The 14,678-nt window shown below is 49.4% G+C and overlaps 1 protein-coding gene across 1 annotated transcript in view; it reads right to left on the bottom strand.

Moving 5' to 3' along the window:
• ERCC6L (ERCC excision repair 6 like, spindle assembly checkpoint helicase) overlaps positions 1–10,163 on the bottom strand; it is a 33,703-nt gene extending 23,540 nt beyond the window's left edge. The window contains exon 1 of the mRNA XM_004592756.2: positions 10,005–10,163. Within this exon, the coding sequence (XP_004592813.2) occupies positions 10,005–10,072 (68 nt within the window). The 5' untranslated portion in view covers positions 10,073–10,163. The remainder of the gene's footprint in view (positions 1–10,004) is intronic.
• Positions 10,164–14,678: the final 4,515 nt, after the last annotated feature.

Raw genomic sequence — 14,678 nt, 5'->3', positions numbered from 1 at the left:
GGAATAAACTGGAGGATGGAAGATCTCTGTGTCTCTGTCAAATCTACATTTCCAACAAAACAAGTATTTATACAAAGAAAAAAAAGGTGCCCAGCGCTGTGGCCTAGTGGCTAAAGTCCTCGCCTTGAACGCCCCAGGATCCCCAATGGGCGCCGGTTCTAATCCCAGCAGCTTCACTTCTCTTCCAGCTCCCTGCTTGTGGCCTGGGAAAGCAGTTGAGGACTGCCCAAAGCCTTGGGACCCTGCACCCGTGTGGGAGACCTGGAAGAGGTTCCTGGTTCCCGGCTTGGGATCGGCGCAGCACAGGCTGTTGCAGCTCACTTGGGGAGTGACTCATCGGATGGAAGATCCTTTCTGTCTCTCCTCCTCTCTGCATATCTGACTTTGTAATAAAAAAATAAATAAATGTTAAAAAATGTAAACATGACAACTACCACACAACTTAACTAATGCACTCTACAGCATTAAAAAAAAAAAAAAAAAAAAGGTAGATAGCTCAAATGTCTTCCAACTGATGAGTCCGAAGAGTCCATGAGTAAAATGTGACTTGGCCATAAATTATTTGCCAATTAAAAGTGAAGTACTGGGCCCGGCATGGTGGCCTAGTGGCTAAAGTCCTCGCCTTGAACGCGCTGGGATCCCATATGGGCGCCGGTTCTAATCCCAGCAGCTCCACTTCCCATCCAGCTCCCTGCTTGTGGCCTGGGAAAGCAGTTGAGGACGGCCCAATGCACTGGGACTCTGCACCCGCGTGGGAGACCCGGAAGAGGTTCCTGGTTCCCGGCTTCGGATTGGCGCAGCACAGGCCGTTGCGGCTCACTTGGGGAGTGAATCATCGGACGGAAGATCTTCCTCTCTGTCTCTCCTCCTCTCTGTATACTAACTGTTATAAAATAAATAAATCTTAAAAAAAAAAAGTAAAGTACTGATATAAATTGAACACGGATGAACACTGAAATTATTATGCTAATCAAAAGTCACAAAGAATCATGTATTACAGGATGCCATTTACATGAAACGCCAAACAGACCAATCAACAGACAGAAAGTAGATTAAGGCTCGTCTAGAGCTCAGATGAGGAAGGGAATGAAGACAATGGCTAAGGTATATGGGGTTTCTTTTTGGGGAAACAAAAAGGTCCTAAATTGATTGTGGTAATGAATATATAAACTTGGTGAATAAACTAAAAGTCACTGAATTGAATACTTTAAATAGATAAACTGTACAGTTTGCAAACTATCTCAATAAAGGTCAGAGTGAGAAAAGGGGAAAACCATCCAGAGAGAGGATAATAAAGAAAAGAAAAGGCAGGCAATAGAGGGAAGCTGGGTAGTACAGAAATTGGGTGATGGCGCGTGGGAGACCCGGAGGAGGTTCCTGGTTCCCGGCTTCGGATCGGCGCGCACCGGCCCGTTGCGGCTCACTTGGAGAGTGAATCATTGGACGGAAGATCTTCCTCTCTGTCTCTCCTCCTCTGTGTATATCTGGCTGTAATAAAATGAATAAATCTTTAAAAAAAAAAAAAAGAAATTGGGTGATGGGCCCGGCGCCGTGGCCTAGCAGCTGAAGTCCTCACCTTGCACGCCCCTGGGATCCCATATGGGCACCAGTTCTAATCCCAGCTGCCCCACTTCTCTTCCAGCTCCCTGCTTGTGGCCTGGGAAAGCAGTTGAGGACGGCCCAAAGCCTTGGGACCCTGCACCCGTGTCGGAGACCCGGAAGAAGCTCCTGGCTTTTGGCTTTGGATCGACTCAGCTCCGATCATTGTAGCCACTTGTGGAGTGAGTCAGTGGATGGAGGATCTTCCTGTCTCTCCTCCTTTCTGTGTATCTGACTTTCCAATAAAAATAAAATCTTAAAAAATAAATAAAAGAAAACTGGGTGACAAAGGAAGTCTAGGCAGCAGAATGAATGAAGAAGTGGGAAAAAGATGGCAAGAGAAAGACACAGAGAATGGTGGCAGACAGAGCAACCCAGGAGGAGAGAGGAGGCGAATCACACAGAAAGCTCATGGGTGACAGCAAGAACTGAGAGCAAGCAAGTGGGTAACAGAGACAGTGAACGACACAGAGACAAGGCGAGAAACAGGGAGGGTAAGAGACACTCTCAGTTATTGTTTACTGCTTCTTGGTTCCGAATTCATTCCTCCATACCGGCTCCATGATAATAGACAAAATTCCTTTTAAGCATCTAAATCCTTTACAGCTAGGACGATGTTAGGTTTCCTCAGCAGAGGGCGCTAGAGGGACATTGCAAGAGGAAGGAGCTCCTCTGAGGTTCCAGCAGCTGCGTTAGCCACAGAAGGAACGTGACGCCTCCGTCCCACAGCGCTCAGTACTTCAATGACCTTAGAACCTCTCTGCCAGGCTGCAGATAACCTCCTATCACTCCCTACACGGACACTAGCTCCCTACCCCTGACCACATTTCCCTGCCTGTGCTGACACCTTGATTTCCTCCACAGGACCCTGGGTACGCTTCCGTACAGCCATGCCATTTGTCGCTGAAGGCTTAGTCTCCCAGGCCTGTACTCCAGAGACCTGCAGTGAGCTGGCCTAGGGACTAGCTCCAGCCTGGGCTAACCAGTCAAGCTCTGCTACCCAGTAGGCTGACCCACACTTTTCCAAGGAGGCCAGAAACATAGACTTATGGAGAAAGCCTCCTGCCAAATTTTTCTTCCTTGGGCACTCTCCCTTAGCTTCAGGATACCTTTTAGCTTATTTGTCAGTTCAGTAATTCTTTATATCAAAGGTGTCCATTTTAATACACTCTGGTTTCTATCTCCCGCTTAGTTCCAAAATTATACAGTAACTGAAAGACAGGTGACAACAGACAGGCAGGCAATGAGGAAAACACAGACATCAGAAAGAGAACAGCTGGCAGACAAAGGCAGAGGCTGGGTGCCATGAGCGGAGAAGGCACTCTCAGGGGACACAGTATAGGGAGGACGACAGACGGGGACACTGGAGAAAAAGCAAGTCAGCAGGGAGAATGCATGCCAGCACGAGCACATGAGTGCGGCTATGAACAGGTGGCGGTCAGAGACCGGTAAGAGTGGAAAAAAGGGAGTGCTGAATGACAGGGGCCGAGATGGGAAAAACAGGAGCGCCAGAGAGGGAGTGTGAAGCACAGACTCAGAGGATGTGCCAGAGAGGGCAGGGAAAAAGGCAGAGGCAGCACGAGTGGGCCTCTCTTCAACAGTGTGGGCAAGAGCTCAGAGCTGCTGTATGTGACAGGAGATGACAGTATGTGATGAAGAATATGCAGGGGGCGGGGCAGGAGATGGCTCAGGGCTAAATCTTTTCCTGGCATGTGTTGAGATCCCATACGGGCGCCGGTTCCTGTCCCAGCTGCTTCACTTCCCATCCAGCTCCCTGCCTGTGGCCTGGGAAAGCAGTCAAGGATGACCCAAAACCTGGGACCCTGCACCCGTGTGGGAGACCTGGAAGAAGATCCTGGCTCCAGGGCCCGGCGGCGTGGCCTAGCGGCTTAAAGTCCTCGCCTTGAACGCGCCGGGATCCCATATGAGCGCCGGTTCTAGCCCCGGTAGCTCCACTTCCCATCCACCTCCCTGCTTGTGGCCTGGGAAAGCAGTTGAAGACGGCCCAATGCATTGGGACCCTGCACCCGCGTGGGAGACCCGGAGGAGTTTCCTGGTTCCCGGCTTCGGATTGGCGCACACCGGCCTGTTGCAGCTCACTTGGGGAGTGAATCATCGGATGGAAGATCTTCCTCTCTTTCTCTCCTCCTCTCTGTATATCTGACTTTGTAATAAAATAAATAAATCTTTTTTTTTAAAAAAAAAAAAAAAAAGAAGCTCCTGGCTCCTGGATTTCAGATTGGCTCAGCTCCTGCTGTTGTGGCCACTTGGGAATAAACCACCGGATGGAAGATCTTCGCTGTATCTCCTCTCTGTAAACCTGCCTTTGCAATAAAAATCAATAAATCGTCAAGAAAGGAAGAAAGAAAAGGGAAAGGAGGGAGGGAGGGAGGGAAGGAAGGAGAGAAGCAGGAAGGAAACATGCAGTAGTGGGTGTTAGGGAAAGCTGCTCAAGTTGCACCTTGGGCCTCCTACATCACCTGAGTGCTTGAAAGCAGTCCTAGCTACACTGTTTCCGATCCAGCTCCCTGTTAACGCACATCCTGGGGGACAGGGGGTGACTGCTCTATACCTTGGGCCCCTGCCACCCACATGGGAGAGACCCTGATGGAGTTCTGAGCTCCCGGTTTCAGTCTGACCCAGCCCTCCAAGGTGCAAGCATCTGAGGAGCAAGCCAGAGGACTGAACATCTATCTGTCTTCCAAATGAAATGAAAATAATTTTTCAAAAATGTATATAACAAAAATAAAACGTGGGGCTTGGCAGGATAGCCTAGTGACTAAATTCTTGCCTTGCATGTGCTAGGATCCCACGTGGGCACCGCTTCCCGTTCAGCTCCCTGCTTGTGGCCTGGGAAAGCAGTCAAAGACCCTTGGGACCCTGCACCCACGTGGGAGACCCAGAAACTCCTGGCTTCACATCAGCACAGCTCTGGTTGTTGAGGCTACCTGAAGAGTAGCCAGCGGAAAGAAGACCTTTCTCTCTGTATGTCTGACTTTCCAGTAAAAATAATTAAATCTTTAAAAAAAAAAACTTTAAAAAGAAGTAAAATGTTTGCAGAGATTATGTGACAGCAAGTTTCAGTTTCGTTTCAGGAATTACACAGCAAAGAAGTGAGACAGGGAAGCAGAAAGAGAGACTGTGTAAAAGAGTAGGGTTGTGGCAAGGGCAAAATTATGAGCAATAGAGAAGGGGACATTTTGTTAGAAGACCAGGAGGGGATTTGCAAGGACAGGAGAGACTGACAAAGATTAGGAGGTACAGAAGAGGAACTGTGGGATGGCTCAGCAGGTAACTCCTCACCTTGGCCCCACCAAGATCCCGTATGGACACTGCTTTCTGTCCCGGCTGCCCCACTTTCCTTCGAGCTCTCTGCCTGTGGCCTTAGAAAGCAGTAGAAGATGACCCAAAGCCTTGGGACCCTGCACCTGCACACAGCTCCTGGCTTCAGATCAGTTGCCAGTTACTGTGGCCACTTGGGGAATGAACCAGGTGACAGAAGATCTTTCTTCCTGTCTCTCCTCTCTGTAAATCTGCCTTTCCAATAAAAATAAATAGATCTTAAAAAAAGAAGAGGGACCTAAGAGTGGAGCTGTCATGAAACATGGGAACTATGAGAGGCAGAGAGGTAGGGATTTTGAGAGAAGACGGTGATTGTTGGGGGAGTGGGAATTGTGGAGACTGAAAACACCAGGACAGAAGCTGTGAGGGGAGTGAATGAGGGGCACAATTTTAGGGTAGTAGGAAATCCACTTGCTTGCTCAGGGAAAGGGAGGCAGGGACTAAAGGTAAGGTCCTGGGGCTCAATACCACCACTTTCCAAATGAGGAAATTGAAGTTTAAGCTCAGAGAAGTCAACCGATTTCCTTGGGTCACCGAGCTAGTAAATCGCAGAGGTATGACTTACTCAAAATAACCCACTTCTAACATCAGTATTCTAGTACACCACACAGCTTCCCCAGTTATCTCTAAAGAAGTTATATAACTTGTCCAAAGATATACTTTTACTCCTCTGTACAGAGATCTTATGACTTTAACAGCCTTTAAAAACATGATTTTGGGAGCTGACATTATGGCACAAGTTATGTCACAGCCTGAGACGCCACATTCCATACTGAAGTGTTCATTGGAGTCCTGGAGGCTGTGACCTTAGTCCAGCTTCCTGCCCAAGGCACTTGGCAAGGCAGAAGATGACCAGAGTGCTTGGGCCTCCGCCACCCTCATGGAAGACCAGGCTGGAGTTGCTGACCTAGCTATGGTGTGGCCCAGACCTAGCTGTTGAAACCATGTAGGTGGGTGAATCAGCAGACTGAACATATTTCTATGGGTCTCTCTCTCTCTGCCACTGCCTTTCAAATAAATAAACAGTTTAAAAATTATATTTTGGGGGCCCGGCGGCATGGCCTAGCGGCTGAAGTCCTCGCCTTGAACGCCCCGGGATCCCATATAGGCACCGGTTCTAATCCCGGCAGCTCCACTTCCCATCCAGCTCCCTGTTTGTGGCCTGGGAAAGCAGTTGAGGACGGTCCAAAGCCTTGGGACCCTGCACCCCCATGGGAGACCCAGAGTAGATTTCTGGTTCCCGGCTTCAGATCGGCACGCACCGGCCGTTGTAGCTCACTTGGGGAGTGAATCATCGGATGGAAGATCTCCCTCTCTGTCTCTCCTCCTCTCTGTATATCTGACTGTGTAATAAAAATAAATAAAGCTTTTTTAAAAAATTATATTTTGGGGGGACCTGGTGTAGTAGCCTACTGGCTGAAGTCCTCACCTTGCATGTGCCAGGATCCCATATGGGCGCCGACTGTGTTCCGGCTGCTCCACTTCCTTTCCAGCTCCCTGTTTGTGGTCTGAGAGAGCGGTGGAGGATGGCCCAAGGCCTTGGGACCTGAACCCACATGGGAGACCCAGAAGATCCTTTCTCCTGGCTTCGGATCAGATTGGCTCCAGCCGTTATGACTACTTAGGGAGTGAGCTAGCAGATGGAAGATCTTTCTCTCTGTCTCTCCTCTCTGTAAATCTGACTTTCCAATAAAAAAAAATCTTTAAAACAGCACATTTTTAAAAAGGGAGACAATTATTCCTACCCAACATTTCTTTTTACATTAAAATGTAACACCTTTTAAGGACATAATCAACACAGGGAAAGGTAAGCTACAGAACTAGAGGAAATACCTGGAAATCATGTATCAGATAAGGGGTTACTATCTAGAATGCACTAAAAAAATTTTAAGATTTTCCATATGCTGGTTCACTCCCCAAGTAGCCACAACAGCCAATGCTGGGCCAATCTGAACCCAGGAGCTTCCTCCAAGTCTCCCACATGGATGCAGGGTCCCAAGAACTTGGGCCACCCTGGACTGCTTTCCCAGGCCACAAGCAGGAGCTGGATGGGAAATGAAGCAGCCAAGATATGAACCGGCGACCACAAAAGAAAAAAATTCTTACAAGTCAACAATACTGAAACAACCCAACTAAAAAGAGTGCAAAGAAGTTAAAGAGACATTTCTCCAAAGAAGATATACAAGTGGCCAATAAGCACACTGAGAAGATACTCAGCGTCACTAATCTAATGATGCAAATCAAAACCACAAGATAGCACATTATTCCATTAGGATGGCAGCTATCTAAACACAGATGGGGCAGGAATTTGGCCTAACAATTAGGACCCTGGGAAGAACCTCAGCATCACATAAGGAAATACTGTGCTCAAGGCTTGGGTTTGAATCCCAGCTCTGCTCATGATTCCAGCTTCCTGCTAACGCACGCACACCTTGGGAGGTAGCAGGTAATGGCCCAACTTCTTGGGAGTTGCCAATCACATGGGAGACACATACTGAGTTCCAGACTCCTGACTTCAGGAGCTGTTGCAAGCATTTGCAGAATGAGCCAGCAGATGGGAGTGCTCCCGTACTCATTTGGGCTTTCTCTCTGCCCTCTCTCTGCCTTTCAAACAAATAAAACGAATAAAAATGCAAAAGAATGACTGTATGTTTCAACAATTCTACTTCTTCGTGGACATCTGAAAGAACTGAGAGCACAGGCTCAAAAAGACTATTCACGACAGTAATTCAAGAAGTTTGTGGGGCCCAGCGCAGTAGCCTAGTGCCTGAAGTCCTTGCCTTGCACGCCCCTGGGATCCCATATGGGCACCAGTTCATGTCCCAGCTGCTCCAGTTCCAATCTAGCCCCTGCTTGTGACCTGGGAAAGCAGCAGAGGATGGCCCAAGGCGTTGGGACTCTGCACCCACATGGGAGACCCAGAAGAGGCTCCCGGCTCTTGGGTTTAGATGGACTCAACTCTGGCGATTGCAGCCAGTTGGAGAGTAAATCGGCAGACGAGAAATCTTTCTGTAAATCTGACTTTCCAATAAAAATAAACAACATCTTTAAAAAAGAAATCTGTTTTTAAAATAAGTTTGAGGGCCTGTGGGCCAGGTGCGATGGCCTAGTAGTTAAATCCTCGCCTTTTAACTCTAACTCTGCCTTTCAAACAAATAAAACTGATTATTTCAAAACAGAAGTCTGTGGAAAAACTGAATTAAAAGATTAATTCATTTTGGTGCAAAAAAAAAGGAAAATTACATACAGATGATCTTCAAACAGTTCATGAATTTTTTTTTAACTATGAAATTACTTGGGCCCGGCGGCGTGGCCTAGCGGCTTAAAGTCCTCACCTTGAAAGCCCCGGGATCCCATATGGGCGCCGCTTCTAATCCCGGCAGCTCCACTTCCCATCCAGCTCCCAACTTGTGGCCTGGGAAAGCAGTTGAGGAAGGCCCAATGCATTGGGACCCTGCACCCGCGTGGGAGACCCGAAAGAGGTTCCTGGTTCCTGGCATCGGATCGGCGCAGCATCGGCCCGTTGCGGCTCACTTGGGGAGTGAATCATCGGATGGAAGATCTTCCTCTCTGTCTCTCCTCCTCTCTGTATATCTGGCTGTAATAAAAATGAATAAATCTTTATAAAAAAAAAAAAGAAATTACTTGTGAAAAAAAAGTGTGGATTTCAAAAAATTACAGCAAAACAAACTCCTCTTTTGGCCCTATTTTTAATAAACTTTCCGAAGTTTCCTCATACATACCCATGTATACATCAGCAGTATTCAGAACAGCCAAGAAACAGAAACAACTCCAGCAAGTTTCAGCAGATAGTATACATACCCTCAGCCTGAAAAAAGAATTCTGGCATATGGTACAACTTGAACCTTATGGTAAGTGAAAACTGTACACCCTCCATTTAGATAATCAACATACAGTGGTCAGTTCGTAAGGACAGAAAAATGGTGGCTGCTAAGGGCTGGGGAAGGGAGAAAAAGGAAGTTGTTTAGTGGAGATAGTGGCACTCTGGCAGAACTAAATCAGTTCTGGAGATGGCTGGTGACGACTGTACAATAAAGAAAACATAACCCCAGTGATCCGTACACTTAAAAACCATTATGATGGGGCCTGGCGCCTAGCAGCTAAAGTCCTCGCCTTGGATCCCATATGGGCGCCGGTTCTAATCCCGGCAGCTCCACTTCCCATCCAGCTCCCTGCTTGTAGCCTGGAAAAGCAGTCGAGGACAGCCCAAAGATTTGGGACTCTGCACCCAAGTGGGAGACCCGGAAGAGGTTCCTGGTTCCCGGCATCGGATCGGTGTAGCACCGGCCATTGCGTTCACTTGGGGAGTGAATCATTGGACGGAACATCTTCCTCTCTGTCTCTCTTCCTCTCTGTATATCTTAGTGACAAAAATAAATAAATCTTTAAAAAAAAAAACATTATGATGGCAAACTTAATGTCATTCTATTATGTATAATTCTATTCTATTACTCTATATTTTGCGTAACGTTAATGTCTATTCTAGCACAAATTTCAAAGCTTTTAAATGCTCATGCTTACATCATGGCGCCCCTACCGTTATAGACATCTCGTAAATAATTTTTCAACACACTGCTCAAATATTTCCTCCCCCGACCCTTGTAGCTGGCCATCTCTTTTACTACAACACTGTGCTCTGCACATTACACCTCTTACAAGCAGGTATCAAACACCGCAGAAATGCCTGGTTTGTCGGTCCGTTTCCACTAGATTCTAAACAACCGTGGGGGCAGGGCCGTTATTTTATTCAGCTCTGTGTTCCCTAAGCCTGGGGGCTTGGTACGCCGGAGAGCGTCCACTGAAGTTTTAGCTTTGAAAGCACTCGGACTGGAAGATTATTTGACTAGAAAAGGGGCCCCAGGGCGTTCTCTAGCCTCCGGAAACCTGGCCTACGCTCAGAGCTGATTCTCTGAACCGCGCGAACCTCACACAGCTCCGCCTCGGCAGTCCGGGCCCGAGGGAGGGTCCGAGGGCCACTCCACCACTCTCACCCCACCCCGGCCCGGCCCCGGGCCAGGGCCTGCCTGGTATCCCAAATATACCTCAGATAACGGACAGCCTGCTCTGGGCTCAAGGCTTCGGCTTCCGCAAAGCCCCGGGAGGACTCCATGACCGAGTTGAGTTTCACGTATCTCGGCGGGCGCTTGAATCTCGCGCGCTCCCGCCCCGCGCATGCTCTGTGCGCCAACCAAAGACGGCAGAACGTCGGCTTTACAGCAGGCCAATCCCTGGCCCCGCATTGCGGCACCGGCCTGAGTCCCGCCCACGAAGGTCTTGCGCTTGCGCCTGAGCCTAAACTCGCTGGAGATACGACACAATCGCTGCGTTTCTGGCGCGGGTCGGATTACGTCAAGCTGTCTCATTTGCAAGCCGTTTCGAACCCTGCTTCGGCTGGTAGGTGTGTGTGCTGTCATTGTAAGACTTGCTCACAGTATCGCTCATTGGTTATGATAACCCGTGGAGACCTTCCACCTCCTGCGCACCCCACTCGTGGGTTTCCATACTCCTCTCCTTTAACTGCTCGCCAGTGACTTGACGCTGAGTGTACTTTAAACAACCGGGAAGGTGTAGTCCCCATGACCACACTCAGATTGAGGGAGGATCATAAAGAACCAAAGGAAAGTTCTCACTGAAGAAATAAGTAGGGGGTGGGCATTTAGGGTAGTTGAGGCCCGCCTTGGGTACCCGGCGCGGTAACCTAGTGGTTGAAACACTCTGCCTTGCACGCCCGGGATCCACATCCGCGCTGCTCTGCGTCCCTTCCAGCTCCCAGCTTGTGGTCTGGAAAAGTAGTGGAGGACAGCCCAAAGCCTTGGGACTCTGCACTGGTTCACTCTTCAAGTGGCAACAACACCCAGATCCAGTGCTAGTGGAAGCTAGGAACTTCATCCAGGTCTCCCAGGTGGGTTTAGGGGCCTATGCATTGAGCCGCCTTCTACTGCTTTGCTAGGCCCATTAATAGAAACCTGCGTTGAAAGTGGAACAGCTGGGATTTGAGCCAGCACACTGCTGATACAGGTAGTGGCCTAATTTGCTGTGCTATGGCGCTGGCCCCTGACTTCCACCTTTGAAAATATAACTGCCTCAGAAAAAAATGATGATTACACTGCTCACTTCTTTTTTAAAGAATCTACTTTTTTAAAAAGGGAATCTATTGACCTATTTTATTTTTGAAAAGCAGAGAGAAATCTCTTGTTTGCAGGTTCATTTCCCAAATGCCAGGAGCTGGGAATTCAATCCAGGCATTCCACATGGTGCAAAAATTTGAGGCCATTATCTGCATGAAACTCTCTGAAGCTGAGTCAGGACAAAACCTGGCACTCCCATGTGGGAAGTGGACAGTCCAAAGTAGATCTTTTTTTTTTTTTAAGATTTATTTTACTTATTTATTTACTTTTGGAGGGGGAGTTAGAACTACAGAGTGAAGGAGAGACAGAGAGAAGGATCCTCCATCCACTGGTTCATGCCCCATGTAGCCACAGTGCCCGGAACTGAGCCGATCCGAAGCCAGGAGCTTCTTCCAGGTCTTCTCCCACATGGGTGCAGGGTCCCAAGGATCTGAGCCATCCTCCACTGCTTTTCCAGGCCATAACTAGGGAACTGGATGCAAAGTGGAGCAGCCAGGACGTGAACCAGTGCCCACGTGGAATTGGAGATGGAGAATTAGTCCGTTGAGCCATTGTGCTGGCCCCGAGGTAGAACCTTTATTAAACGATTGATTGATTGATTGATTGATTGATTTGGAAGGTAGAGCAGTAGCAAAGGGAGAAACCTATCTTCTATCTGCTGGTTCACTCTCCAAAGGCCTTCCATAGCCAAAGCTCAGCCAGGCTAAATTTACAAGTGAGGAACTCCATCTAGGTATCCCATATGGATGACAGAGACCCAAATACTTGGGCCACCATTCACTGCCACAAAGTGCATTACCAGGAAGCTGGATCAAAAGTGGAGTAGCCAAGACTTGAACTGACCCTTTGAATGTAGGATGCAGGCATCCCAAATGGGGGCTACCCAAAGTACCACGGTGCCTGTCCCTTAAGGCAGACCTTTAACAAGCACTTAAGGTATGAATGGATCGATGCCTTAAAGCTAAAGAGACTAAATGGCCTCTTTGCGTATCTGCTCTTCCTCAATGTGAGAACACAGTTGTCGTACCCTCTCCAGATACAAAAAGGCACCATCTTGGAAGTGGAGAACAATACTCATAAAGCAACCCAGCTGCCACTTTGATCACAAACTATGCAGCCTCCAGAACTATGAGAACAACATTACCTCGCCCATGGTATTTTGTTACAGTAACAGATATGTACTAAGAGTAGGTTGAGTGTCCAGGTGTCCTGGGTACCTGAAGAGTGAGAAGAGGAGAATAAGGAACACATAGGAGAGAAGTAGGTAGAAAAGTCATGAGATGAGAGCACAAAAGCCTTCCTCCGGAGTCGAAGGCAGGCCATGGCTCTTTGCACTTAGAGCGGGGGTTGCACCATCATCACTAATATCCCTAGAAGTGTTGAGAACTCAAGATGAAACAGAGTAGGGCTTTGGTCCCTGTTGTGGGCCTTTGTGGGCTGTGAAGAAAGACTGATAGGAACTGCCACCCAGAACCTGCCTACTGCCTCTCTGATCCCCAGCTGGCAGCAGTCACACAGGCCTAATCACTGGGAAAGAAGGAGGAAGCGTCCACTTGTCTGCCTTGTGAATACTGGACTTCCTTGACCTTGTTTCTACAGTTGCAGGGCTCTGCTCTCTTTAAACTCCCAAGCAGAGGCTGGCACCCTGGCACTAAGCCTGTGGCACAGGCATCCCATTTGAGTGCTGCTTCAAGTCCCAGCTGCTCCGCTTCCAATCCAACTCCCTGCTAATAGGCCTGGGAAGGTTGTGGAGCATGGCCCAAGTGCTTGGGACTCTACATCCACGTGGGAGACCTAGAAAAAGGTCCAGGTCTTGGCTTCACATCAGCTCAACTGCAGTCATTTTGGCCATTTGGGCAGTGACCCAGGGGATGGGCGATCTTTCTGTCTCTCCTTGTCTCTGCAATGGTGCCTTTCATATAAAAATAAGCGAACCGGCTCCCAGATTTGCCGGAACCTCGATGGCTACCCCTTTTCTGGGTGAGACCCGGGGGTCTGTGTAGCGAGTCTGGGCCTCCCCTACTGCTCGCCATGTGGCTGGAGCTGGGGGGAGGAGCCAGGAGGGGTGGGACTGGGGCCTAAGGACTTGAACCTCCGGCAGGCAGCCACCTTGCTGCCTGCCGGGGGCCTTGGGATGGCCACGCCTCGAGCCTGGGAACATACAGTAGCTACCACGTACACGTGGTGAGCTGCTCCAGACGGCCAGTGCGCCATTTGGCGCCAGGCTCCGCCTGCTGGCCGCCCGGCCAGAGAGTTTTGGCCTTTTGGTACTTTGACCTGCTGCCTGGGAGGCTCCCTCCTGAACCCACAGTGCTTTGGGGCGTGAAGCACTGTGCTTGCTAATAACCTGATCTGGGAACACCTCAAAGTCTCTTTGGGGATCCCTTCAATCAAAATGGAGGAAACAGAATGCTGGCAATGAGGGAATCCCAAATGAACTTGAGGCTTGCACCTAATGGTCCTCAGAGCAACCACGGGCAGGTGCATGATTTACGGCTAGGAAAAGGCCCAATCTGGGAGGTAAGGGGACACCACAACTGGGATGAGGTTCCCACCAAGGGGTGTATGTGCTGGAATGGGGGCTGCGTTCTATCTAGGAAACAGTTGTAGTCACCCGAGGCACTAGTGTGGGCTGGGATTGGATGCACCATGCCGGTTCAGATCCCAACACCATCTGGTGTTATGGAGAACCAGGGTAGATGTGGGACTGACTAGGCTGGGTCTCGCTCCCCTACTGAGCCATGTGTGAACTGTATGTGGGTATGGACGAGCCATGGCTGGGCTGAAACATCCAACAACAAGAACCAGAATGGGGTGAAAGCAAGCCAGGAAAAGCCACTGTTCCTGCTAGGACAGGAGGTGAACCGAGTAGGGTTGGCTCAAGAACCCCCTGGCATGCACAAAATCTGGCATTGGGAGGGGTTCTGATGGAGGAGCCTGGGCAACTCCTCTGGCAGGACACAGTCCCTGCAGGTAAGCGCAAGAAGCATGATAGGAAACAGCCCAGAATAGGCCATGGAAAGTTTCCCACTGGCATACATTCAGCATGGGTCAGGAGCAGACCAGGCTGAATCAGTTCATGTCATCCACTGGCAAATCCGATCACCAGAACAGAGTGTGGGATGAGCCGGGTTTGGTTGCGACAAAACCAGTACACATTATGGAATGCCAGGGCATGGTTGCCTGTACTGGATATGAATGCAGCACCCATCCAGCACACGTGAGATCCAGGAAGGAAGGGGCAGAGCCGGCGGGGGGATTAAGGGGCTGGTCCCCTCACCGGACAGCTACTCCCACTGGAGAGCGTGGGCTGGGATAGAGACAGACCCGACTAAGCAAGGCTACAACACCTGTGCGCTGCACGTGGACTAGATCAGGGCCGCAGCATCAGCTGGCAGAAGCTGGCACTGGGGACTAATTCTGTCGAGTCAAATCACAGGACCACCTAAAGAGTGCATAAACCGGGACAGAGAGACCTGGGAGGGAAAAGTGGGTTCCCCCTTCTTGGGTCACTATTCCCGTGGGAGGGCATGAAAACTAGGACAGGGGCTGGGATGGCTAGATAGAGAGGTACTCAACAACACCAGT

The sequence above is a fragment of the Ochotona princeps genome, chromosome X (genome assembly GCF_030435755.1).
Source record: "Ochotona princeps isolate mOchPri1 chromosome X, mOchPri1.hap1, whole genome shotgun sequence".
NCBI lineage: Eukaryota > Metazoa > Chordata > Mammalia > Lagomorpha > Ochotonidae > Ochotona > Ochotona princeps.
Note: the sequence above shows the minus strand (reverse complement) of the source record. Positions and strands in the feature narration are given on the sequence as shown.